Genomic DNA, 27,690 nt, shown 5'->3' on the forward strand with positions numbered 1-27,690 from the left:
ATACGGTATCAATGTCATAAACATATTATTAGTAGCAAAACCACGAACAACATACGTTCGTATGTTATAATTTATTTATAGTCCAATGTGTTTGATTTTCAGAGGCAGATTTCGACAAAATTGACAGACCGTGATAAAAACCCTTACAAAACGTTATAAAATATTATTATCAGCTAGGGTGAGTAACGAAGACGGTTATGCATAACCGCTTTTGAATTGTGTCCGCCTATCTCGAAATTAGTGGGTTTGTTACGATTTCCAGTATTGTTTCGTTATAAAAAGCTGCAACGTTTTGTACCGATTTTACTTTCATGATTTTTGTATTTTGTTTTTTAGAAATATTGAGTATTTTGCAGGGCACACCTATATATCATGCTGTAGTACTGTTTTACAGTACATTAATAATACAAAAAAACTAATGTGTACATTTGTTTTGTAAATTACAGTTTTACTATTTTTCACACCGCTTAAACTTAAAACAAACTAATCCACAACTACGAAGAAAATCCGTTTCAATAGGAAAGTTTCTCATTAAGCCAAAAAATGCAAACATAGAACTGAACTGCACAAGTTCAGATGTTAAATATCATGTTTATATGTACATTTAAGTAAAAAATAAAACATTTGTTACTAAGTTAAACAAATAAAAGAAATACATAAACATGTAATTGTAAGGTTGCACTTTGGTTGGTTTTCTCGAAGTTAGTGATTGAACGGTCAAAGCATCTTCTAACGTTTGTAAGCTTACAACTTCCCAAGCATAAAACGTCACAGTGACGGTTGGTTCCAACTGGAGAAAGCCATTACGGGAAAATCTTCCTTTAATATCGCCTACGTCTAGCCACACAAAGGGTGCGATTGCAGAGCTTTTAACCCCGATTGTAAAGATGTTGCCTTCCTGAACGACATTAGTAATCTTCAAAAATAAAAAAAAATGTAATTAATCTAAAACATATATAATTTTACAACTTCTTGCGGAAAATGTTCTACATAGAGAACCCCATAGTCTCACAGAATACCAACCTGAATACAATATAGGGCCTATGCCACTATCCTAAATAATAATATACAAATAATCAATGTTTATGAGTTTAAATGGTACAAATAATGGCATGAGGTGAATGATGAAAAGTTATATTTCAACGAGACGAAGCCGAGTCATACTTATAAAGTTTTTTATCGCCACGACCGCGTTGACCTAATTCAAAATAAACACATACCTGTAAATATGGATCTTGTACTAAGCCTTGTGCATCGAAAAAAGAAGAGATATAGAGAGGATTGGTTTCGGTTTCGTTTGAGCCCCTCACTTCAACACCAAATGTAAAGAAACAAGAATTCTGAGACTTGCAGCCAGCTTTGCTAAGTATTTCACTTGACGTTACGGTTAGAACCATTGTTGATGACTGTGAATTCTATAATTGTGTGAAAACAGACATCTAGGTTATCATCTAATGGATAAAACCACTGCAGACGATTGTGGTGATCTCTACATTGTTTGAGAACAGACATAGGTTATCATGTTGTAGCTTGCATAGTTCTACCAGTTTGGCCTAATGGATAAAACCATTGAGACGATTCTGGTGATCTCTACATTGTTTGAGAACAGACAAAGGTTATCATGTTGTAGCTTGTATAGTTCTACCAGTTTAGCCTAGTGGATAAAACCACTGCATAGGACTGTGATGATCTCTATATAGTGTGAGCACAGACATAGGTTATCATCCTGTAGCTTGCATAGTTCTACCAGTTTGGCCTAATGGATAAAACAACTGTTGACAACTGCGATTTCAACATTTTGTGAGAACACATAAGTAAGGGCTTAGAAATTAGAAAAAGGAAGTGCTGAATAACAGCGATCTCAACCCATATAATGGACAGAAAAAACACCTACAATGAACAAATAATCTCTATAATGGACAGAATTCACAAATCCCGCACCAAAATTGTATTTCACTTAACCTAATGGATAAAACCATTTCATAGATAGTACGCTAATAATGGACCTATACTTTTCTAAAAAGTTTTCACTTTAAGTAATAGGAATGATTTAAACATAACTTACCAGATTAAATGTATAATTTTGTACAAGTAGTGGTGTAAAGCTGTCCCAGGACCAGATCTTGACCACCAATGTAGCATTGATTAATGGGTCAGTCAAGTCCGATATAGCATAAACATACAGATTACCATCCACAATATAACCTGATGCTAGCAATGGTGCAAAGAAATCCTTGGCAAAGTAGTGTAGCATTTTCCATTTACCTTCGTATTCTTAGAAATAAAAAAAGGGTTAACACTTTCGGACGATGTAACATGGCCTTGGGGCCAAAATCTATTATTCACACAGATGATTTACACAGATGATTCATCACTTACTCTCCTCATTGGCTAGTTAAATTTGAATACTACATTTAATATTGAGGTTGGTCTTCCAAGGAACGTCGATCAGGATCTGGTATCACTTTATAGTTATTCTTCCTGTCTCATTAATATAAATGTATGTTTTGTAATTAAGTTAGTTAACATATTGATCCTTGAGATATAACATCATTCAGAATCACTACCTCATTGTCATAACCTCAACTCCTTTGCTCTTGAAATTTAATAAGTATTTTGTTTTACACTTTGATAATTGTTTCCATCGTTGTAATTTTCTTGGCTTTCGTCACGACTACCGTCAATCACGGTTCTTTTTAAAACAATATGGTGTACAAACAGATGATACAAAAACCAAATCGATAATTTTACCAACAAATTTATGAACATAACAGGTATGTTGGAGAATGGAACGATTGGAAAGAAAGGTATCTTGATGGCATGCATGACGGCTCGGGAAACCCACCGTCGCCCCGGAAGTTGTGCGGCTCTCTAAGATGAGTGACTGTGTGTGTACTAGTACGCCGGGGTGCATTATTTTTTTTCCTTCTGTATGAAATTAAGGTAGAAATCATGAATAATACATTAGAATAATTACGACATAGAATGGGACATTATAGAGGGCGCTATATAAACATGCGGAGTGATTAAATAATTTGTGTAAACAGCGTTTGCCAATCGAAATGTTTGGTCTAGTGGTAAAGGCTTTAACCTATTACACTGGAGCCCCCGGTCGCGTCGAGGTCTTTCAACAAGAACATGTTTTTTTTTAGTTGAGAGAGATTATTTAGAGGGTTAGGTTTAGTATATTTAAGAAGTAGATTAGCTATCTTGCAATTCTTTATAATAGAAAATAATTAAGGTAATGCATTATTCATGATTTTTGCCTTAATTACATAGGAAAAAAAATAATGCCGCCGGGGTGACCCCCCCCCCCCCCCCCCTTCTCGTCTTAAACAAAAGATGTACTAGTTTCTTTAATGAGCAAGATGTGTACACTGGACCATTTATATTTTTCTAGGGGGAAAGGAAAAGTATTTCAAATAACGGTGGATGTTGGTAGGAAAAACTAAGAGACAGACTTTTATAAAAACCAAACGAAGATTCAATTTCTGAATTAAATTAGTCCTGTTAATAAACTTTATAATGAAAAGTTGTGTAAATAAAATGCAACATTGATAAAAACAACCAACAAAAACATAAAACACAGATTACCAATTTTCTACTCTATTTACATTACAATTCAATGATATCTGTCATATTTAACCGAAATACGATATTAATCTTCGAAATATTTATTGTTGTAAATAAGGACCATGGACAACTACCGATATCGAATCAGTATGAAAGCAAACGTTTCATGTCTTTTGCCGACAGAGCGCGGACTGCCCACAAATTTACCAAAAAAACGAAGTCTGCTTTTCAAAACGAACGCGAGTGCCGGTTAATGACTTATTGCAACTGTCCTATCCGAAATCAGGGACCACGGTTTGGATTCAATGGCCGGGCGATTGACTGTGTCGTAGTTGGCTTAACTACTAGCCAATAACCAGGCAGCACCATTATAATAAATATCATGTAGGAGAATAGTATGGTTAAATGCATCATTTAAGAGTCTATACTGACTAACGTTCCGGAGACTGCGCATACGATTTATACATGGGCACGTTTTGTTGTTGATCCTGATTTAAAATAATAACAGTTGATTCGCAACTTTCTATAGAGGGCCGCGGTAAGAGACACAGGGTTGTTTAAAGAGGGTGTTTGTTTGATTGACAGCAGTGCTTTAACATAGATAAGCGCGTTTGATAATCGTTGATTTCACCACTGATGCATATTCATGTGTTCATTTGTCCATGTAAGGACGCATTGACATTGATAGATTCGAATGTTTACCTGTGGATGCCCATGTTGGTGCCTGCCAGATATCATTCAATTGCCAGTAGAGTGCCCCTCTAGTCATACCACTATTATTCTTGTCAAGATCACTTTGATGTCTTCTATAATGCTCTGTCTCTATCTTTATACACATTGCCTGTGATATCTATATATAACAAATGTGTATAAATGAAATTGAAATTAATTTATTGCAATCGTAAAAATAAAATACAGATTGAAGTTCAAAGCCTAGAAAATATTGCATACAGAGTTACATACAAAAACGAATATCAATTATCATTTACACTTTTAGTTAATTTTCACTTAGAAGATTAGATAACAATAATTTAAAAATAAACAAGACAAACAATATTTAGGCCTATATACAAATTTTAAAATTAGTCTCGATTAAAAAAATCTCATGAGTGATTACCAGTCAGCGAAAATACCGTGATTAAGATTAAAATGTTTTGAGCGGTTTGTGTTCCCTTTAGGTACATTAAATTCTCGTTTACGTCGGAAATTATATTTATGTTCATTATATTTAGGTAACAGTGAATTGAGGGGATGATTGCTCTGTTTTACATTCAGAAAATATTTGTTGCTAACTGATGACAGACGATCATTTAAATTGGGGACAGCAATTTTGTCACAAGCAGATTGGTAGAATTTAAATGGAGGTATAAATGGCAAAAGTACGTCAGTGAATTATTTGTTGGGTTTTCTGAAGATTCGAAAGATGTACATGGCTTGCGTATTCTAAATATAACATCAATAGTACTGTACATTACATACATAAACACAACACATTCATATGTTTTAAAATACTTAAAATAATCTAATATAGATTCTAAAATAATCATAACTTAGAATCTACTAAAGAATTTAAAATACTGAACCGCTGTTTGTTTTTTGTGTGTAGAATGAACATTTAATTTTTTTTATTAATTTTAATAATGATGTTTACTGAAACATACACCAACGAAAGTCTATCTAAGGATTTATTGCAACATGTTCAATTGTGTTGACAACTAGAATATTATAGTCAATAACATATATATTATGTTTGATACCTCTACGGTGATTAACACATATTTATTCAATTTTTAAGGAAGGACGGTGCAGATGTCTTTGCAGGCATACACTCTCTAAAAATAAACAATATAATCAGGAACAGCATTTTAACGGATATCATGGATTCTATTGAACTCAATCAACATATTAATAATATGTGAAGAAGTGTCCCTGGTTCTATTATCTATTAAAACACCTTTGTAAAGCTGACAAAGTTTAAAGTTCATGGTTTAAATTTCTTTCTATGTACGTCATTCATACACATCCGTTAATATAGTGTTTGCTAACCGCACTTCCATTTATACTACAAACTATATTGGTTTAGGACTACGAGGAAGTTACAGGCGATCAAGAAGGTAAGTTGCAAATTTAATCAGAAAAACAATTGTTAAAGTGAAGTCGAACTATTAGTACATGATGGTTGATGGCCTTGGTTAATAAACCAAAAACCATATTTTAAAATACAATTTTGGTAATAATTTCCATGAAATTCTATACTACAAAATCCAATTGTATACGTACGATTAAGACTACAATTTAATAATAAATAAAATAAAGTTAGTTGCATGCTAAACTATAGCAATATAAATAGTGAACGATGGAGATTGTATTAAGACATACATCGACAACAAAAGAATTTTGGAAGATTGCTGTTTTTTTCGTTTGGAACATTAGAAATTCTGGTTACCATTGCTGAAAACTTAAATTGAATTATATTACAGATGTCGAATCAAGAAGTAAAATTCAGATGCCAAGATCATCCTGATAATAATCTTGAACGGTTCTGTAAAACCTGTATCAAAAGTTCATGCAAGGATTGTGAACATTTTATGAGTTGTTCTCAAAGTAAACATGATACCAAACCTATAAAAATTGCTGTCAATGAATTTAACAAAAACGTAACTGAAATTATAACGTCAGCTACAGATATCAAACAGGAGTTAGAAACCATATTTAATTCCATTATTAGAGATGACGGAGAATTTAAGTCACGTGTGAAATACATCAGAAAACTGATTGAAAACCACATAGAAGGTGTAGTTAAAAAGGTTAAAGAGGAAGGCGAGAAACTAATGACGAACCTTGAAATTGTATGTAAGCAAAAGGAGGAAGCAAATGGCAGTCAAGTTAAAGAACTCGAACAACACCAAATGCAATTGCAAAATCTGAAGACATCAGCTACAGAAATGATAGACAAACCAGAAAAGAAATATTTTCTTGAATATCACATATGGAGTATCAAATCTGTTCAACAAGATACGAGTTTAATGAAACACAAATTCCTTTCTTATGCAAATAATCTTACACCAAACTTCACAATAAATGCAGAATTAGATTGCGCTATTAGTAAAGGCCTCGGTAAAATCACAAGTGTTGATAACAGGTACAGCGTTGATAAATATCATAAATCCATTACTGTTACAAAGGGGCAACCATTTGCAGTAAAAGTAGAAAATGTGGGCAAAAGTGATGCATGCACACTAAATGCTACTCTGTTAAAACCATCAGGTGACAAAACTGTCGTTGATGAGGTAGAATGCACTGTAAATAGAAATTATAGAATAAAAGGTAGATGCGATGAGGAAGGCGATTGGAAGATGGAGATAAGTGCTGGCGTTGCTAGCATCAAAGGTTCACCAGTGAATATCACAGTTGTACCAACACTTGTACATACCATTGATAACATAGAATCATACAGAATAGACAACAGATTCAAAGTAACAGATGTAAAGTTAATTAAAGATGGCTCTATATTAGTATCAAGCGTATCCAATGAGTTGTTAAAATTCAACAAATCAGGTTCATTTATTTCAACTGTACAAGTTCCAAATGTCCTTGTTTATAAAATACATCAAATGAGAAATGGTCAGTTTATGTTTAGTGATTCCGACGAAAAAATGGGTGTTGTAATGTGTAATGATAGATTTGAAGTAATCACTCAATTTGGTGAAGGAATACTGGACTTTCCAGTTGGTCTGGCAGTAAATAATGAAACAAACGTTCTGTATGTTGCAGACAGAGAAGGACCATATGTATATCAATTTAATATTGATAATGGGAAATTGATGGGTAGGATAGGGTCAGTTGATACATTGATTGGCCCACATGATGTTATCTTAACCAGGGAAGGTAATTTGTTAGTACCTGATGTTAGGAATAATAAAGTACAAATGTTTAATGCAAATGGTACGTTTATGAAAACAATTGTAGATGGGGGTAGGGAGGACGGTAAGGTTTGGACCCCTAAATGTATAACAATGGACAAGGATGAGAACCTAATAGTTGCCAGTGACCATAAACTACAATTGTTTGATAAGAATGGTATCTTTATAAAACGGATCGATGACAAAACTGATAACATTTATACTCCTGGTGGCATCACTATAATCAGCTATAATCCAAGGAGATTAGCTGTGGCAAATTTTGGAGAGGACAATGTTAAAATATTTAATTACTAAACAGAACACTATTTTAATTCCAAATACCTTCAAGAAATAATTTAATTTTTAATTTATTGAGAAATACAATGTTTTAATCTATTTATCGGTATTAAACATATTGTGAGAGGGTTAACGAAAATTGAGGGGTGGTACTATAATACCAGTTGACAGGATTGGCCATTTTGAGATGTAGACACACTAGTTTTAGACCATTCTCGTGAAGAGTTTGAGTCACAGTTGTAATGACATTTAAAATAAATATTTTGCTAGTTTTATTACTTAACTATAGTTAAGTAACGTTAAATAAGGTGTGATTATTTGAGCACAGAATCTTCCAAAAGTATACCTTCAATAAATTGAAATGGTATAATATAAATACAATATACAATACAATACAAAACAACAAAGAGATGAAGTTAAAAGAAAATGGAAAAAAGGCCTTAGGAAGAGTCCAGCCGGTTAGGTTGGTAACTTCATATGTCTGAACTCAACCTAGCATAACCCACACCTAAACAATTATTATTAAGGTTCTGCTATTGGAAATAAAATAAACTGAAAATATTCTTAAATCTGCATTAGTACTGTCTTTTTAATAATTTAGAGCCTACATTGGAAATAAAGTAAACTTAAAATATTCTTAAATCTGCATTTTTGTACTGTTTTGTTTTGTTTTTAATGTATTCATATAATGCCATGTAATTATTATAATTCTGTCTATTTACGTGTGACTACACATTAGGAAAGTGATTTGCTCTTCTCTGGTATCATTGAAGCTGTATAATTATAGGACATCTTATGATAATTGGTTCCTGTAGTTCAGTACTAAACAACCTCTCTTAATAAAACTACGCTCCAAGTAATTAACTAAAGAATAGCCTAGAGTAGTTGTCAAAAAAGGGTATTTGTTGACATAAAACATCGTAAATGAAGTGTTGAAATGAATCTATTTGTATTATTATGTTTATCTGTAAATATTTATAGGATAATGAAGAGGAGTAGGGACTGACGCGCACAATATTTGCATAATCCAAATATATATAGAATTTTAGCTCAGCATATCATGGAATTTGATACCAATAAAATAATTATATTATATACTCAACAAATTATGTATTATTGTTATTGTAATTTCTGTGACAGAGTTAGTAGTTCATGCGTAAAGTATTTGCTATGTGTTGATCATATGCCTTTGTTAATAATTGAATGGAGGCGAGGAATAACAATCCATTGTTCAATTGCACGCCATTCCGACTACATAGTCTATAAGAACTTTCAGTTCAAGAAAATGAGGTTATCTGCATACTAACAAATCAAAAATGGAATGACGACATGTCTTAAAGACGTAATATATGTTTGTATAGTTGTTTTTTTTCATATTTGTTATTTATTTTTATTTTATATGAGGGCCCCTTGATTGCATATGTATATGCTGTTTAGGGTTACACTTTTAAATAAGGTTTAATAATAAAAAGTAAAATAAAAGAATTAAAGTCAGTGGCCACCAATGCATGCTTCTTTCTATATTATTATTAGAGAGTTTCAATTGTGAATGAATATTTGTACTAGTAACAACCAAAACTCAGTAACAGTAAATATTTGATTATTAACAGAGGATGTGCAACAGTATATATGCCTTACCAAATTAGTAAATAACAAATTAAAATGAAATTTAACAGAAACAACATTACAATTATTTCATTGAATGTTGATTTTAGAACATAACAATGTACATGAATTAGTAATTTTAAGAAAGTATGTTCTTTCATTTCATTTACTCATGGGACACAAGCGGAAGTGCCATAATACGTACCTGTAAGCATGGAGGAAAAAATAATAATTTATTTTTTCCTCCATGCTGTAAGTGTCTATTATATTGTCCTTTGATCTATCATTATCAGAACACAAGTTTGTATAGTGACAATCAAACCTTTGGCGTGAATAAATATTCACTTAACCGCACAGCATTAGGCCTACAAACTTCAATGTTAAAGTTAAAGTTGGGGCTACAAGGAACTTACAATATATTAAGAAAACACCGAATAATCTGACTATAATTGTTAGTATGCTGAAAAAGGGCAATCGAAGCATCTTTGAATATGTTTCTGTGTAAGGTTGAATCTTATATTCATTACTACTAGGGTATGACTCATTTTACTTAGTTTTAATGTTGTTTTGTACCACAAAATGGTGACTAAATCTCAAGTTTATTTGTTTACTTCTCAACATGTTATTATACCCTATTAGTCTAACTATTTTCTATTTATTTTCTATTTTGTAAAATTTAGCCTACTTTTAGGCCTATAATATTTTTATTTAGGTATTTTTTGTACCAGACTTGTTTTGTATTACATCATTGTTACAGATTCATTTAACTGTGAAGAAGTTTAAAGTTCATAGTGAAATATTAATTCATTTGTATATGAATGAGAGCAAATCATTTTTAAGCGCACATCATTGTTATTACACAGCAAAGTGGTTACGTAAGGTCAGGACTACGAGGAAGTTGTAATGATTACTACTAGGGTATGACTCATTTTCAGTGTGATTTTAATGTTTGGTACTACAAAATGGTGACTTAACTAAATATCAAGTTTATTTGTTTAATTTTCAACAAGTTATTATATCCTATTAGTCTAATTATTTTTTATTTCTTTTCTATTTTGTAAAATTTAGCCTACTTATAATATTGTATTTAGGTATTGTTTGTACTTTATACTTGTTTTGTATTAAACGTGTCATTGTTACATATTCATTCAACTGTGAAGTTTAAAGTTCCTGTGTATATGAATGAGAGCAAATCATTGTTAAGCACACATCGTTATCACACAGCAAATTGGTTAGGACTAACGTAAGGTCAGGACTACGAGGAAGTTATCAAGAAAATAAGGTTTGTATAATAGGCCTACTAAATTATCAACACAGTTGAAATGCGAATGATAAAAATACAAATACTACTGTATTTAAAATATATTTTAATACAGTATATTATATTCTAGAATTTTAGCATCCTAAAAATCAATTATATAAAATATTTACAGATGTCGAGTCAAGAGGTTCAATTCAGATGCGAAGATCATCCTAAAAACAAACTGGAACGGTTTTGTACAACTTGTACCAAAAGTGCATGTAAAGATTGTAAACATTTTGTGAGTTGTTACACAGCAGGACATGATACCACAAGTATGCTAATTGCTGTCAATGCATTTAACAAAAATGTAACCGAAGTTATAAAGTCTGTCAATGACACAAAACAGGAATTAGAAGCTATCTTTAATTCCATAATTAGCGATGACACAGAATTTAAATCGCATGTAGAATACCTTAAACAACTAATTGAAAATAATATAGAAGATGTTGTTAGGAGAGTTAGAGAGAAAGGTGAGAAGCTAATGATGGATCTTGAAATTGTATGTAAACAAAAAGAAGAAGCAATCGAAGATCAAGTAAAAGAACTCGAACCACACCAAATGCAATTGCAAAATCTGAAGGAAGCAGTTACAGAAATGACAGACAAACCGGAAAATAAAAACTTGGTTGACAATTACAAATCGGATATCAAAGGATTCAAACAAAATATCAATAAAATGAGGGATAAATTTCTCTCTTATGGAAACAATCTTACACCAGACTTCACAATAAATACAGAAATTGATGGTGCTATGTCGAAAGGCCTTGGAAAAATCACCAGTGTAGATAAAAGATACAGCGTTAGTGAAGGCGATGAATCTATTACTGTTGCAAAAGGACAACCATTTGTAGTAACTGTGGAAAATGTGGAGCAATGTAATACAGGTCCATGTACATTATCTGCTACTTTGATAAAGCCATTGCATGAAATCATTGCCATTGATAAGATAGAATACACTGGGAGTGGAAAGTATAGAATAAAAGGCAGATGCAACGAGGAAGGTGAGTGGAAGATGGAGGTCATTAATGGAGTTTCTAGCATCAAATGTTCACCTGTGAATATCACAGTTTTACCAACTCTTGTACAGACAATTGACAACATAGTATCTCTCAAAATAGATAATAGATTCAAAGTAACAGATGCAAAATTAGTAAAAGATGGTTGTATATTAATATCAAGCGTATCCAATGAGTTGTTAAAATTCAGCCATACAGGTTCATTTATTTCCACTGTAAAAGTTCCAAATGTCCTTGCCTATAAAATACATCAAATGAGAAATGGTCATTTTATGTTTAGTGATGCCGAGAAAAAGAATGCTGTAATGTGCAATGATCAATTCAAAGTAATCACTAAATTTGGTAAAGGAATATTGGAATTTCCCGTGGGCTTGGCAGTAAACAATGAAACAAGAGTTCTGTATGTTGCAGACAGAGATGGGCACTTTGTTTATCAATTCAATATTGATAGTGGGAAGTTGATAGGCAAGGTTGGTTCAATGGATACACTAAATGCTCCACATGATGTCATTTTAACAAGTGAAGGTAATCTATTAGTACCTGATTGGAGAGCTAACAAAGTACAAATGTTTAGAGCAAATGGTGCATTTATAAAAACATTTGTGGATGGTGGGAAGGAAGATGGTAAGGTTTGGAAACCTAAATGTATAGTAATGGATAAGGATGAGAATGTAATAGTTGTCAGTGACCACAAACTACAATTGTTTGATAAGAATGGTATCTTTATAAAACGAATAGATACCGTAAATGACAACATTGATACTCCAGGTGGAATCACTGTAATCAGCTATAACCCAAGGAGATTAGCTGTGGCAAATTACGGAGCAAACAATGTAAAAATATTTAATTATTAAATAGCAGAATGTTTGTATTACATGCTTAATACAGATTCACTACAATCAGCGTTGATTATTATTCAACTTCTTTTTACTTATTCTGTACTATGGCTATATCTTATAGAAAACTTTATTTCATAGAAATATTTGTAATTATTATTTAGGTAAACTGGTTTTTATTTTTATAAAAAACAATATTATGAAATCATGAGAATTTATATTCTATGTTTCCTTTGAATTGCGATGGGATGAGCCCACAAACGACTAATCGTGTAACCAGAATGTTTTGATATGTACACTGCAAAATGCAGTTTTCAAAACATAAACCTGTAAAATACTTGTAAATTTACGATCTGACTAAACAGTAATAAGACACATGTTTGATCCCGAATTCTATGCCTTCTGATCAGGAACATTCGGTGTATAACTCTAAACATATTCATAGAAGTAAGGCTAAGGCAAAATATATCCCATAACCTATATCTTGAGTAAAAATTCAGGATTTAAACTTATATATGCTCTCTGAATTTAACCCAAAACGTATACATTGGAAATAACAGACAGCTTCTGTACCGAGCGTAAGATTCTGGATTGAATGGGACATAACACATAATATGCACTCAGAGTAAGTTTGTTGATTTTCAAACCATACGCCCTGAGAGTAAGGACTATGAATAAACGTAGTTTGACAGAAATAAACGATGATTTGTATAAAACTGTAAAGATAGATTTAGACTTTTTGTTATTGTACAAAGGTACGGTACATTGGAAACATGATAAATAATTGGTTTACTGAATCATATTCAATTGGCAATGTATCATTCTTTATTCTTCTTTGTCTCGACTTCGACACAGACAAACAAATAATAATAATGCTCCTTGTCTGTCTACTCTTCATCATTGCACGCAGAAATATAGTAATAAGAGTGTGCATTACGCATTAAAAACCAAACGAATTCATATAATGCAAATCGATATTCAAATGCTTCTTCGGTACATTTACTATATTTTTCCAGGTAGTAGGCATCATACAAAATCACAGTAATCTCGCGATGCATACTCCTGATGCGGACTCTGTGGACCGGACACTTGGTGTGCTTTCTCAGGCCCCTCTGCGAGAAATCCCGGCTGCGTTGAGAGCGTTACCGAGACAGATGCCTCTAAACCTCTCTTCCATCGGTACTCTTGTCTTTAGGAGGTAGTTCGTCGAAGCGATTATGCAACGTTTAGCCTATACGCACGCCGCTCGACTTCTGGTCATTCTCACGGAAAGAAGACTTATAGGCCGATTAAGGAGGGGAGCTCGTCGCGAGACTGAAGTGGCAGAGTGAGATAGTAATGCGAGAGGTTGGTGACGCTCTTGCGACTTCCAGTTCCCTTGGAGAAGACGGATAGGCCTACTTTAGTAATGGCCTAAAACAGTATAATTAGGTCTGGGATACCTCTAAGCAAAACAAGTGGTTCCCTCTACCGTGACGCACGGGTACAAAATAGAGTTCTTCACAATTGATCGGCGAAGCAGACGACTTGCGACTTAAACCTCAGGAATTTGAATAATCCGTTCATGATGAAAATGATTTCGTCCGTCTTGCTGGGGCTAGGTGGCTGGGCAGCCACAATGGACTTGATGTGCTTTCCAAAGTTGTTCATTGATTCATTTTAATGTCCCCCCCCCCCCTTTTGACCAAAATCAACAACGGCACTTATGCGCCAGGTGCGTGATATTGACACATCTTTAGCGGTACCGTACTTTTTGTTGAGTGTATAAAATAAAATGAACAACGTAAAAGTTAGCTTTACATGGCATTGTCCAATCTGCATTATAAATTTATTTTTTGGTTTAAATGTATTTGAAATGTATGTCAGACTTGCATTTCTTTTAGTTATGCTAAATAAGAATGTTTGAACACGTCATAGTCTTCGCATCTCTAGTAACATTGTAGAATGAATATAGGACACAGCACAACTGCCGATACCACCATCCCGGAGAAAACAGTCCAAGAAGACAACTAAATTGATGGAAACTATTCTCATCGTACTTCAAGGACAACTTTCTGCCATGTTAGTAAGACTGTAGGGTTGCGTCCAAACCTTATCAGAGTAGAACATAAGAGACGCCGCACACTACAGATTGAGATGATCAGTCAAGAAGAGACTATAAAGAAATTGCAGTACTCGCATATGACGACATTCTACTTTCGATGACGTGCAGAGTTCTATAGAATATCATGTGACCCACAAATGAAAAGAAACTACTACTACAGTACTTGTTATATCTAGGCCCATGTCAAACAAGTTTGTATGGGGTAAATTTACTGTGACTATAATAAAGTATTTCCTCCATGCTGTGACAAAGTTTCAAGCATTATTATTGTTATATATATTCTTTTGTTACTGATTTGTATGAAAGCTAACCAAGTCACTGATAACGCCAACTTACGCCATTCATACTCCTTTGTTACTCATTTGTATGAAAGCATACCGTACCAAGTCACTGTTAATAATCACTTCAGTGCAAACCTAAGATTAGAACTACGTACGAGGAAGTTACATATCAAGAAGATAAGGTAAAGTTACATAGTATTATAAGTGCCCTTTAATCATTATCAAAACATACGTTTGTTTGTGTGTTCTACCTATGACCACCCTTCCTGCTGTGATCAAGATCAAAGCGGGAATAGTATAACGGTTAATATCATACAAAGTAATTTAACCGCACTCCTAAGGTTTTGACTACTTTTTTAAACTAAAAATCTTTATATTTGTTTAGCAAACTAGATGTTATGCTTAATACTAATATTTTTTCCCCTAATATACATCTTTGCAAAGACCATGCTAACACACACAATTAACCTCGTAGAGGTGTAAGAATGGACTTTTCACAGAGTTATTTAACTGTGACCCAGTTTAAAGTTTTTATTTTATTATTTCTTATGTTTTTGAAAAAAAATCATAAAGGTTTGGACTACGAGGAAGTCATTCAAGAAAATAAGGTTTGTATCATAACGAATTACAAAACTACAAAAAAGTTATAAATTGAGGCTAAAACAATTGTATAACAATTGTGAATCAATTGTGTTGCGTAGCACTGTGTATATTATATATAAATTATACTGTCAAATTATAGAAACAGTGATCATATTCGGAACATGAACTTATAATCGCGTCGAGCATAGCTCATCGGCAAAAGTTCCGTATTTTCAGTTGTATGAAAAAATGTCTCTTAGTGGTATGATACTCGCCCTGTAAGCGAGAGGTCGCAGGTTCGAATAATTTTGTCATATTTATTATATAGTTGAAATACTAGAATGTTAACCTGTTGAAAACTAAAACTAAAAATTATTAATAACATTACAGATGTCGAGTCAAGATGTACAATTAAGATGTCAAGATCATCCTGATAACATACTGGAACGTTATTGTACTACTTGTACCAAAAGTGCATGTAAGGACTGTGATCATTTTATGACGTGTTATACAGCAAAACATGATACCAAACCTATGATAAATGCAGTAGATGAATTTGACATAAACGTAACCGAAATGATCAAGTCAATTAAAGATGTCAACCAAGAATTAGAAACTATTTTTAATTCCATAATTAGCGGTGACAGAGAATTCAAGTCACACGTGGACTACATAAACAAGCTGATTGTAAAACATGTAGAAGGTGTTGTCAAAAAAGTTAAAGAAGAAGGCGAGAAACTAATGGTGGACCTTAAAAGTGTATGTACACAAAGAGAGGAATTCATTAAAAGTCAAGTAAATGAACTCGAATCACATCAAATGCAGTTACAAAGTTTGAAGACATCAGTCACAGAAATGACAGATAAACCGGAAAGAAAAACCATACTTGCTAAATACAAATCAGATGTTGAAGGTGTTAAGCACAATGTCAATCAAATGAAAGACGAATTCTGCTCGTTTGCAAACATCCTTATACCACATTTTTCAATAAACACAGAGCTGAACGCTTATATTTCAAAAGGCCTCGGTGAAATTAAAAGTGTCGATTACCGGTACAGCGTTATCGAAGGTGATAAAAATATTACTGTTACAGAGGGGCAACAATTTGCGGTGAAGGTAGAAAATGTGAATGAATGTGACGATACATGCACACTGTCTGCTACTTTGATAACTTCATCACGTGACAATATTGTGGTTGATGAGGTAGAATTCATGGGATGTGGAAAGTATAAAATAAAAGGAAGATGCAACGAGGAAGGTGCCTGGAAGATGGAGATCACTAATGGAGTTTCTAGCATCAAAGGTTCACCAGTGAATATCACAGTTGTACCATCTCTTGTACAAACCATTTATAACATAGCATCATACAAAATAGACAACAGATTCAAAGTAACAGATGTGAAATTAGATAAAAACGGCTGTATGTTAGTATCCAGTGATTGTAATGAGTTGTTACAATTTAACAAATGTGGTTCATTTGTTGCTAACATAAAAATTCCAAATGTCAATGTCTATAAGATATATGACGTCGATATTGGTCATTTTGTTTTTAGCGATGCCCAAAATCAGAAAGTTGTATGGTGTGATGATACGTTCCAAGTAATTACTCAATTTGGTAAGGGCATACTGGAATACCCAGTTGGCTTGTCTGTAAACCTTACAACAAGAAGTCTATATGTTGCAGACAGAGATGGGCACTGTGTATATCAATTCAATATTGATGGCGGAAAGTTGATATGTAAGATTGGTTCAATGGACACACTAAATGCTCCACATGATGTCATTTTAACTAGTGAAGGTAATCTATTAGTACCTGATTGGAAAGCTAATAAAGTACAAATGTTTAATGCAAATGGTGCATTTATAAAAACATTTGTGGATGGTGGGGAGGAAGATGGTAAGGTTTGGAAACCTAAATGTATAGTAATGGATAAAGATGAGAATGTAATAGTTGTCAGTGATCATAGACTACAATTGTTTGATAAGAATGGTATCTTTATAAAACGAATAGATGACGTAAATGACAACATTGATACTCCAGGTGGAATCACTGTAATCAGCTATAACCCAAGGAGATTAGCTGTGGCAAATTACGGAGCAAACAATGTAAAAATATTTAATTATTAAATAGCAGAAAGTTTGTATTACATGCGTAATATAGATTCACTACAATCAGCGTTGATTATTCAACTTCTTTATACTTATTCTGTATTTCATAAAAGTATTTGTAATTATTATTTAGGTAAACTGGTTTTTATTTTTATAAAAAACAATATTACGAAATAATGAGAATTTATATTCTATGTTTCCCTTGAATTGCGATGGGATGAGCCTACAAACGACTAATCGTGTAACCAGAATGTTTTGATATGTACACTGCAAAATGCAGTTTTCGAAACATAAACCCGTAAAATACTTAAATTTACGATCTGACTAAACAGTAATAAGACATGTTTATGTTTGATCCCGAATTCTATGCCTTGAAACATTCGGTATATAACTCAAAACATATTCCTAGAAGTAAGGCTAAGGCAAAATATATTCCATATCCTATATCTTGAGTAAACATTCAAGATTTAAACATATGCTCTCTGAATTTAACTCAAAACGTATACATTGGAAGTAATAGACAGCTTCTGTACCGAACGTAATATTCTGGATTGAATGGGACAAATAATATGCACTCAGAGTAAGTTTGTTGATTTTCAAACCATACGCTTAGAGAGTAATAACTATATGAATAAATGTAGTTTGACCGAAATAAATGATGATTTGTATAAAACTGTAAAGATAGATTAAAACTTTTTGTTACTTTATAAAAGTACGGTACATTGGAAACATGATAAATAATTGATTTACTGAATCAGATTCAATTGTCAATATATCATTCTTTATTCAGACAAACAAATAATAACAATGCTCCTTGTCTGTCTACTTTTCATCATTGCACGCAGAAATATAGTAATAAGAGTGTGTATTACGCATTAAAAACCAAACGAATTCATAAAATGCAGATCGATATTCAAATGCTTCTTCGGTACAATATCTATATTTTTCCAGGTAGTAGGCATCATGCAAAATCACAGTAATCTCGCGATGCATGCTCCTGATGCGATCTCTGTGGATCGGACACATGATGTGCTTTCCCAGGCCCCTCTGCGAGACATCGCGGCAGCGGTGAGTGCGTTACCGAAACAGACGCCCATATAACCTCTCTTCATATCACCTCTTTTATCGGCACTCTTGTCCTTAGGAGGTAGTTCGTCGAAGCGATATGCAACGTTTAGCCTATAGGCACGCCGCTCGACCTCTGGTCATTCTCACGGCAAGAAGACTTATAGGCCGATTAAGGAGGGAGCTCGTCGCGAGACTGAAACGCAGTGGCAGTGTGAGAAAGTAATGCGAGAGGTTGGTGACGCCCTTGCGACTTCCAGTTTGGTTTAAAACAGTATAAATAGGTCTGGGATATCTTTAAACAAAACAAGTGATTCTCTCTACCGTGACGCACGGGTAAAAATAGAGTTCTCCACAATTGATCGGCGAAACAGACGACTTGCGACTTAAACCTCAGGAATTTGAATAATCGGTTCATGATGAAAATGATTTCGTCCGTCTTGCTGGGGCCACAAATAGACTTGATGTGCTTTCCCAGGGTTTTCATTGATTCATTTTAATGTCCCCCTTTTGACCAAAAGCAACCATAATTAGATTAGATCCTTGGACATTCCTCCAACGGCACATATGCGCCAGGTGCGTGATATTGCCATCTTGAACGGTACCGTACTTTTTGTAGATTTCTCTTCTTGGCATTCTGAAGATGGCATGATGGCGGACGCAATCTACTTTTACTTCGTACTACCTATCGGATTTAGCCGCAAACCAAGCACATCACATATGTAGATACTGTACTATTATGCATTACTTTTTCACCCAGTGCTTTACTGGCTATTATCGGTTTAAGCTAGGCTAGATATAAACTTGATGTTGGTAGTCTATAAGTATGGTTTACCTGAATAAACACCTAATAAACTAAAACCATTATGCAATAGCGGTGCTCAACGGAATTTATGTTTTCGTATTGTTTTCCTCTCTACAGAAACCAAATGTTTTGTTTATTATTTTTATAATGATCGAATATACGAACACAAATGTTTAGGTAGGATCTACTATTATCTATAGAAAACTCAGATCAGACGTTTTTAAACTTAGACCTATTTCTTATGTGACAAAGGTTAAAGTTCATAGTTGTATTATTTCCTATACGTCATTCATACACCATTGTTAGTAAGTTTTATAAAAGAATACAATTGGTTAAGCACATACCATTACTACCATTAATATTACTACTGAAAACATATCGGTTAATGCTACAAGGGAGTTCCAGAATCAGGAAAATAAGGTAAGTTGCGTTTAAAACTATAAACATCTAATCTTCAAAGATAACACAACTTATTAGATTATGCTGTGCGAATTTAATTAACATGTATTATGTGAAATAATAAACGAACCGAGATATTAGTCGAAATATTTATACCCGAGTTGATGAAACAAAAACCATGTTTAAAAAAACATTATTGAAACTGATTAACTATGTTGTTGTATACCATTGTTTTTATTCATAACTAATGAGTATCTGTTTTGTAATCTAAAGGAAGACTTGTATTTGCTTAATGAAATCGCTTAATAAGATCACAGTGTTATACACAGTTTGGGCTTGAATGACTTCAAACATTATTAACATATTATGTGAAATAATGCATAATCGCTATATATTGCTAACAACAGAATAAGCTATAGTAAACGCATGCAGGAAATATAATATTTCCTCTAGGGTAAACGTAACGGAAAATCTTGACCAGATATTTCCACGAAAGTCACAGTGTGTCGAAACAAAAATACAAGGTAAGTTGCATACCAATTAACAAAACATACATGAAAAAACAACAAAGCAAAGGAAATCTGAAGGATTTAGTCCTAGTTCAAAGACTATAACTGGTACCAGGATATGAAGATTACTCGGCATTTGAGGATTTTCAGCGTATTATCTTTGTGTCCTATTGTTATGCTAGCGAGATAACCACAATATGTACGTACATACAAGAGAGTGTAAAACATGTTGCTGACTAAACATGATGCATATTAATTGCTCTAATGTGTTACTAATGTAATTATAATTCACAAATGCCATATGTTATTGCTAAAATAGTATTCTTTCACACGTTTTGATGTATCTTAAAAATTTGAAAATAGTATAGTAAAACATACATCACTTTAACTTTGTATTTGCGCAGATCACCTAACTAGTTGATTTTCAATCTAGTATCAATAATGCTTTATAGGTTTAACACACTAAAAATGCATGTTAAACAAAGAATACAATTTTCGAAATATTGTTTACAGATGTCGAGTCAAGAGGTGCCATTCAGATGCCAAGATCATCCTGATAACATAGTGGAACGGTTTTGTACAACGTGTACCAAAAGTGCATGTAAAGATTGTGAACATTTTGTGAGTTGTTATACAGAGAAGCATGATACCAAACCAATGATTATTGCAAAATCGTAAATGAAGCTATCTCAAAGGCCACAGATATGAAACAGGAATTAGAAGTCATTTTTAATTCCATAATTAGCGATGACAGAGAGTTTAAGTTACAAGTAGATTACATTAAAAAATTGATAGAAAACCATGTAGAAGTTGTTGTAAAAAAGGTAAAAGAGGAAGGCGAGAAACTAATGACGAATCTTGACATTGTATGTAAGCAAAAGGAGGAAGCAATTGAAAGACAAGTTAAAGAACTCGAACAACATCAAATTCAATTGCAAAATCTGAAGACATCAGTTATAGAAATGACAGACAAACCGGAATGTAAAACATACTTGATAGTTACAAATCGGATATTGAAGAAGTTAAACAAAATATAAATACAATGGAAGACAAATTGTCCTCTTATCCAAATAATCTTACACCAAACTTCACGAAAAAGGCAGATCTGGATGATGCTATTTCTAATGTAAGTGTTGATAAAAGGTACATTGTTAATGAAGAGGATAAATAAATTACTGTTATCAAGGGACAACCATTTGCAGTGAAGGTAAAACATGTGGATGAATGGGATACTTGCACATTGACTGCTACTCTGATAAATCCATCACGTGACAACATTGGATTGGAGGTAGTTGACATAGGAAGCGGAGGGTACAGCATTAAAAGTACATGCAATGACGTCGGTGAGTGGAAAATGAAGATCACTAATGGATTTGCTAGCATCAAAGGCTCACCAGTGAATATTAAAGTTCTACCTACACTTGTACATACTATTGATAACATAGGATCTTTCAAAATAGATAACAGATACAATGTGATAGATGTATCATCAGATAAAGATGGTTGTTTATTAGTACCAAGCTATTCTAATGAGTTGCTGAAATTTAACAAAATCAGGTTCATTTATTGCCAACATACACATTTCAAATGTCCAAATCTATAAAGTACATAGAATAGGAATTGATAATTTTATGTTTAGTGACGCCGAAAGTAAGAATGTTGTAATGTGTAATGATAAGTTTGAAATAATTACTCAATTCGGTCAATATCAAGTTGGTTTGGCAGTCAACAATGATACAAATGTTTTGTTTATTGCAGACATAAGGGCTCAATATGTTTATCAATTTAACATTGATAGTGGGGAGCTGATGAGTAAGATAGGCTCAGGTTCAGTTGATGTAACACCAGGTACACTGGTTAAACCACATGACGTCACTTTTACCATGGATTGTAATTTATTAGTACCAGATTGGCATACTAATACAATGCAATTGTTTTCAGCAAATGGTACATTTATGAAAACAATTGTATATACAGAAACATTTTATTGAAATATCAGCAGATAATTTGTATTATAACGCACGTGATTATATTCTTACAATTTGATTTGGTTTATCACCTGTCATTTGAAATTAGCCCAGCTCACGTAAAAGTGATATCTAATGGTGATACGAGCTTTAATAAACGTTCGGTTGTTTGTAAACATCATTAATTTGAGAATTTTTTGCCACGCAAACGTTGTTGACTGATCTCGTTCAGAACTCAACTTGCTGTGCGCGCCGTCAGTCTGAAGTTGGAACACTAGCTTCCCGACCTAGCATTCGTTAATGATTTACGATGGTACGTACCAGGTAGTACCACCTTATTCTGTTGCGAAATTCTATAAATAATAGCACTTATTATTTTGCTTATAGCCTGGGTGCAGTATAAATTTTGCGGGAAAAAGTAGACAATTTTTGTTAGGAATACCATATTGAATGTCAGAAAAAAATTCCCATCCCATGGTTAGGGCACAAGTTTTTACGCCACTTTTAAATGTTGACCTATAAACACAAACAAATGCCTATAACACACAAACCCTAACCCTAATGGGGGATATGGAAAACCAATTTGTGTTACTTGCAATTATGATGATTAAAACTTACTTATTTATTATTTTATTTTTTATTTATTTGTATTAAAACATATTTAGGCAGGATAACATAATTCAGAAAAGAAAAGATCACAAAATTGCTTTTTTTCAATATGGTCCTGCAATGAAACAACTTCCAAAAAAAATGTATGAAATTAAAAAAATAATAATCAGTGAATATAGAACATAATAATAAAACGTGTGGAAATACAATTATTTTTTTAAGAAATGCTTTTTATAATTAATTTTAAAACTATTTACAGACAAACTATCTTGAATTTTTACAGGGATCTTATTCCAAGCTTTTGCTCCTGCAATCTTTAGCGACCCGTTCATTAATAAGCAATTTGCCATAGGTGGTATAAAATTCAGAGATTGGGAATATCTCGTAGAGTATCCATGTTGGTCGTAAACCATTTCAATATCGTTGCACAGACGGGGAGGTGCAATACCATGTATACATTTGTACATAATATAAGCTAGAGCGTAGTCTCTACGTTCATCTAGCAATTTTCATTTATTTTGTTTAATAATATAAATCCCACGATAGTTTTTGAAGTCAAAATTAATTTTTACAACTCGAGCGGCACGTTCTTGTAACCTTAAAAGAATATTTTTATTTTTTTGAGACGTAGTTCCCCACACAGAGATAGCATAGTCTATACATGGCTGGATAACACTGATATATAGCATATTTAAAAGAGATTCACTTACCGTTTCAGACAACTTATTTAGGATGTTAATTTTGTATCCTATAGTTTTATTTAATTGCCGAATATGGTCATTCCATATATAACGGATATTCGATTCTTCACGACATCAAGGGTTTCACTACCAACATGAATATTCAATGAGGACTGAGGGCGAACATTACGATTTCTAATTAACATATGTTTGGTTTTACCAGAATTTATTATTATTGAGTCAAAATTCAAAATATCTAAATTACTATTTTCAGACAAACCTGAAAGTGTTTTTTCAATATCCTCACATTTTACCTTTGCGAATTTAAATTCATGGATACATACGGGATGTTTCCATTCGGTGCTCAAATTAATATCGAATGATTGTAAAATTTTATTACCAATATTGGAGAAATAATTATTACAATCTTCACAATTTAGGTCTGTGTGGACACTATTTCTATTTTATCTTTACCAATGGTCTTACTCAATTCTTCCCATAGTTTTTTTTTTAGTTATTTTTATATTTATTATCCACATTCGCATAATATTCAGTCTTGGCTTGCCTAATTTTGCTGGTAACTAAGTTGATGTGTTGCAATCATTGACCTGAATCCGTTAGTGATTAAACTGAAATTTACTCTACAATGTCGTATAAAAACAAGTTGCAAAACTAAATCTATCAAGTATACCTGTAACATTTCTTGAACTGCTTTTCATTAACGCTGTTAAAATCAACAACTTGCGATTCTATTTGGTGGGTTCCATACTAATTAGTGCAAGAGGAATCATAATTAAAGATCTCTCCAATAAAAGACCACTGCACTGCGGCCTTTTAACATTATCTGCTCCATCCAATTAAAGAAGCTTAACATTTTAAATTGTACAATGCTGCTAAAATTAAGAGACCTAAACAAATTAAAACCTTGCAAAATCTATGTCTTACATTTCGGTTAAGCAAAAAGAAAACACTTCACATTGATAAGCGATTCTTATCTGTCAGTGTTCAGAAATCTTTGTCTGTACAAAATATGCCTTGACAGTTAATATACATAATGGCATATATAATAGGGCCAACTATCAGATAGTGGAACTCATCTATTCTTAACATCATATGATTCCTATTGCACTCACACGTTTAAGACGTTTGGTTGTAGTGATTTTAACAGCTTTAATGAAGACCAGTTGAACAAAGAAATAACTTAGTAACTTGGTCTTATCTGGTTATGAGTAAATGCCGGTTAAATCACTATCAGGTCAATGTTTGGACAATCTCTGACTGGAATAATTATCAAAAGTTATGTCTCTTAATATACTGATCCTTTTCCTTTTTGCTGAACACCCTGGTCTGTAATGTGCTGTATGTTTTCAGGTGGATAGCAAGAAACAACACCCATGAAATGTTCCGGTTCATAATGCATAGAGGTGAATCTGCATTATTCATAGGCTGATCCAGAGAGAGATCCAAAATAGGCCTATGTTAAAATTAGCACTTCATTTTACAATTTTTAAGTCTCTTCATAGAGAGCGATAGCCTAATAAATGTTTCAAAAGTAGTCTATAAATAAATAAAATATGAATAAACAAATAGGCCTAAATAACAAGAATAAAGAAAAACTAAATTTGAACTCGTCACTTTGACGAGTTCGGGTTATCCGCGCGACAAACGCCACGTGCACATCATACGTTGGAATATTGCACACAGAAAAATATTATGGCATTATGACCTGAAATGAAGAATATATGACATGTTGTTAGAACTGAATTCTGTCTATGTGTCATATAGTATATACAGAGTATACAGTACATATTACATACAGTGTAGAAAAGATGAAATTTCGTGACCCGCCATTTATTCCAATTTTTAACATGGTGACGGTATCAAAATGAAACACTAAGATAGCAATTTCGGAAGGAAATTATCTCAGCAACAACATATTAACGTGTAGAAGAAATTTGAATACGTAAAATATAGGTGCGCGCTCTTTTAAATGTGATGAACTATGACGCAAAATATGAAAATACGACTTTTTTTATTCAACTGGCCATATGATGACGTCACAACATGTGATTGGCAAAATGTTCACATGAATTCGTATCTACAATCCAATAGCTTCCAGAAAACCTTTTAATCATGATTATAACTTTTTATTCTTACGAGCTATAACAGACTGAAATTCAAGGTAAAGATGAAAATAAGTGACCCATATTATTTACATTTTTAAACATGATGCCGACATAAAAATTAAAATATTTTTAACTCATGCGAACGATAGTTGATTGACCTAGACAATATTAAAATCACGGGGGAAATGGAATTTGGATAAGCGAGATGCGCTCTATTGAATGTGATTAGCAATAACGAAAAAGACAAATATCCTATACTTTACATTTGTGTGGCCATATGATGACGTCATAACATCCGAGACGTAAAAATTCTGCATGAATTCATATCTACAATATCCCCTTGCATAATAAGTTAAAAAAGTTGGGGTCTCCTTCAATCCTGAAGATCTATAATAGATTCAAAATAGGCATTATTTTGACAATATTTTGTCACTTTTGCAACTAAAGCGGGCGCAAATGGTCTAAATCACCGTGTTCGTTTGACGTCATTTAATTAAAAATGATGTCAATCTTTTTTTTAAATTACTAGGAAAACTGGAAATTCATAATTCAAGAGATTCAGATTTGTTACTATTTAAGAAATGTATAAAGTTAGTTTTATCAATATTTAATGAGAGTTTGTTAGTTTTGAACCAGTTTGAGACGTGGTTTTCGAATTTCGGAATTAAAAGTTGAAATTAATTTATTAAGGTCGGGATGATATGAGTGACAAAAATATTGGAGTCGTCGGCAAAAAGAACATAAGAAAATGAATTTGAGGCTTGTTGGATATCATTTTAAAATATGTATACTGTATTTCTTTATGATTTAAGTCGTAGGCTGCTACTACAAGTTACAATAATTATTAATATTAGTAAGAAAACGTATAGGCCTAATACTGTAGTATTTCAAACAAACTACCCTCTATTAATAATGTATCTATTTGATAATCTGGGTTTTCTAGTTCCAATCTGGAAATAGAATACTCAGATCTTGATATCCGAGTTTTTCTAGATCCGTGTTGTTAATTGTTCTATTTAGTTTGAATGAGTTAAATTAATTAATTGATCGTGATTAAGTTGGCTTATTTCATGTTGGAATTCTTTGTCGTCATCGATGTGGTTGAAAGGAAGTACATTACTTAAGCATTTATAACAGTAGTAGGGGTTGTAAGGATTAGAAGATAAATTACTGAGAGCAGTGTTGTGACATATTGCACAGCAGGTATGGGCGTCTAAAATACACTTATTACAGTACATAACATAGATAAAAAAGAAAAGAAATGTTTGGTTACAAGTGTAAAGAATAATATGTTCGTATTAATTACTCGTGATTTGCATTTATTAATTGATAGATAATGGCGTAATTTTTTTTTAAAGATGACTAATTATGTTCATCACAATACATATTTAAAAAAAGGACTGACGTTATAACCACATAATTTGGAATAATATACTAAAAGCAGGTCATGCTATCAGTAATTGGATGAACGTCAGTGTAACAAAACATACTACTTTGATGACCTAAGTAACCTTCTTGAACTTACTGGTGTACATGACAGAGACTATATTCTCATTGGAGACTTAAACTCTGATTTTTTATTACCTAACGCGAACACAAGGAAGCTACAGAATATTATGGATGACTGTAATCTTCTGCAACTAGTAAACCAGCCCACCCGCACCACTGAAAACACCAAATTAATTATTGACGTGATCATCACATTAAACAAAAAAATTCATCTCCAAACAAAGGTTTATGACCATTCTATGAGTGATCATGATGCTGTCTTAACTGAGGTTTCTTATAACATTTTTAAAAACAGGCATATAACTAAAACATTTCGATCTTTCAAAAATTTTAACAAATGCCTTTTCCTTGATTAGATAAAATGGGATGATTTGATTAGGAACTGTAATCCAGATGCTTTTATTGATTTATTT

At 32.9% G+C, this 27,690-nt stretch overlaps 5 protein-coding genes and 1 long non-coding RNA gene across 7 annotated transcripts in view; 5 read left to right on the plus strand and 1 right to left on the minus strand.

Moving 5' to 3' along the window:
• The window catches only part of LOC144835185 (DNA-directed RNA polymerase II subunit RPB4-like), a 32,819-nt gene extending 13,373 nt beyond the window's left edge, over nucleotides 1–19,446 (plus strand). The window contains exon 5 of the mRNA XM_078690244.1: nucleotides 19,436–19,446. The gene's annotated coding sequence lies outside the window, so the exon portion shown is untranslated. The remainder of the gene's footprint in view (nucleotides 1–19,435) is intronic.
• The window catches only part of LOC144835071 (beta-mannosidase-like), a 109,083-nt gene continuing 81,997 nt past the window's right edge, over nucleotides 605–27,690 (minus strand). For both annotated transcript variants that reach the window (XM_078690094.1, XM_078690093.1), the window contains exons 14-17: nucleotides 4,276–4,423; nucleotides 2,066–2,274; nucleotides 1,221–1,415; nucleotides 605–916 (exon numbers count right to left, since the gene is read on the minus strand). In XM_078690094.1, coding sequence (XP_078546220.1) covers nucleotides 605–916; nucleotides 1,221–1,415; nucleotides 2,066–2,274; nucleotides 4,276–4,423 — 864 coding nt within the window. The remainder of the gene's footprint in view (nucleotides 917–1,220; nucleotides 1,416–2,065; nucleotides 2,275–4,275; nucleotides 4,424–27,690) is intronic.
• Nucleotides 5,641–9,172, plus strand: LOC144835105 (uncharacterized). Its single transcript, XM_078690145.1, has 2 exons — nucleotides 5,641–5,687; nucleotides 6,054–9,172. Exon 2 carries the CDS (start codon nucleotides 6,054–6,056, stop codon nucleotides 7,788–7,790), a length of 1,737 nt encoding a protein of 578 aa, XP_078546271.1. The 5' UTR covers nucleotides 5,641–5,687; the 3' UTR covers nucleotides 7,791–9,172.
• Nucleotides 10,479–13,324, plus strand: LOC144835104 (uncharacterized). The gene is made up of 2 exons (XM_078690144.1): nucleotides 10,479–10,659; nucleotides 10,811–13,324. Exon 2 carries the CDS (start codon nucleotides 10,811–10,813, stop codon nucleotides 12,548–12,550), a length of 1,740 nt encoding a protein of 579 aa, XP_078546270.1. The 5' UTR covers nucleotides 10,479–10,659; the 3' UTR covers nucleotides 12,551–13,324.
• LOC144835106 (uncharacterized) lies at nucleotides 14,994–18,259 on the plus strand. Its single transcript, XM_078690146.1, has 2 exons — nucleotides 14,994–15,099; nucleotides 15,890–18,259. Exon 2 carries the CDS (start codon nucleotides 15,890–15,892, stop codon nucleotides 17,624–17,626), a length of 1,737 nt encoding a protein of 578 aa, XP_078546272.1. The 5' UTR covers nucleotides 14,994–15,099; the 3' UTR covers nucleotides 17,627–18,259.
• Nucleotides 19,845–22,458, plus strand: LOC144835191 (uncharacterized). Its single transcript, XR_013611055.1, has 2 exons — nucleotides 19,845–19,898; nucleotides 20,900–22,458. It is a non-coding gene; the product is annotated as an uncharacterized LOC144835191 (long non-coding RNA).

Source organism: Antedon bifida, chromosome 2 (genome assembly GCF_963402885.1).
Source record: "Antedon bifida chromosome 2, ecAntBifi1.1, whole genome shotgun sequence".
NCBI classification, from domain to species: Eukaryota; Metazoa; Echinodermata; class Crinoidea; order Comatulida; family Antedonidae; genus Antedon; species Antedon bifida.

Coding starts and splice junctions, on each gene's coding strand:
- LOC144835105 (XM_078690145.1), top strand. CDS start 6,054: ATGTCGAATCAAGAAGTAAAATTCAGATGCCAAGATCATCCTGATAAT.
- LOC144835104 (XM_078690144.1), top strand. CDS start 10,811: ATGTCGAGTCAAGAGGTTCAATTCAGATGCGAAGATCATCCTAAAAAC.
- LOC144835106 (XM_078690146.1), top strand. CDS start 15,890: ATGTCGAGTCAAGATGTACAATTAAGATGTCAAGATCATCCTGATAAC.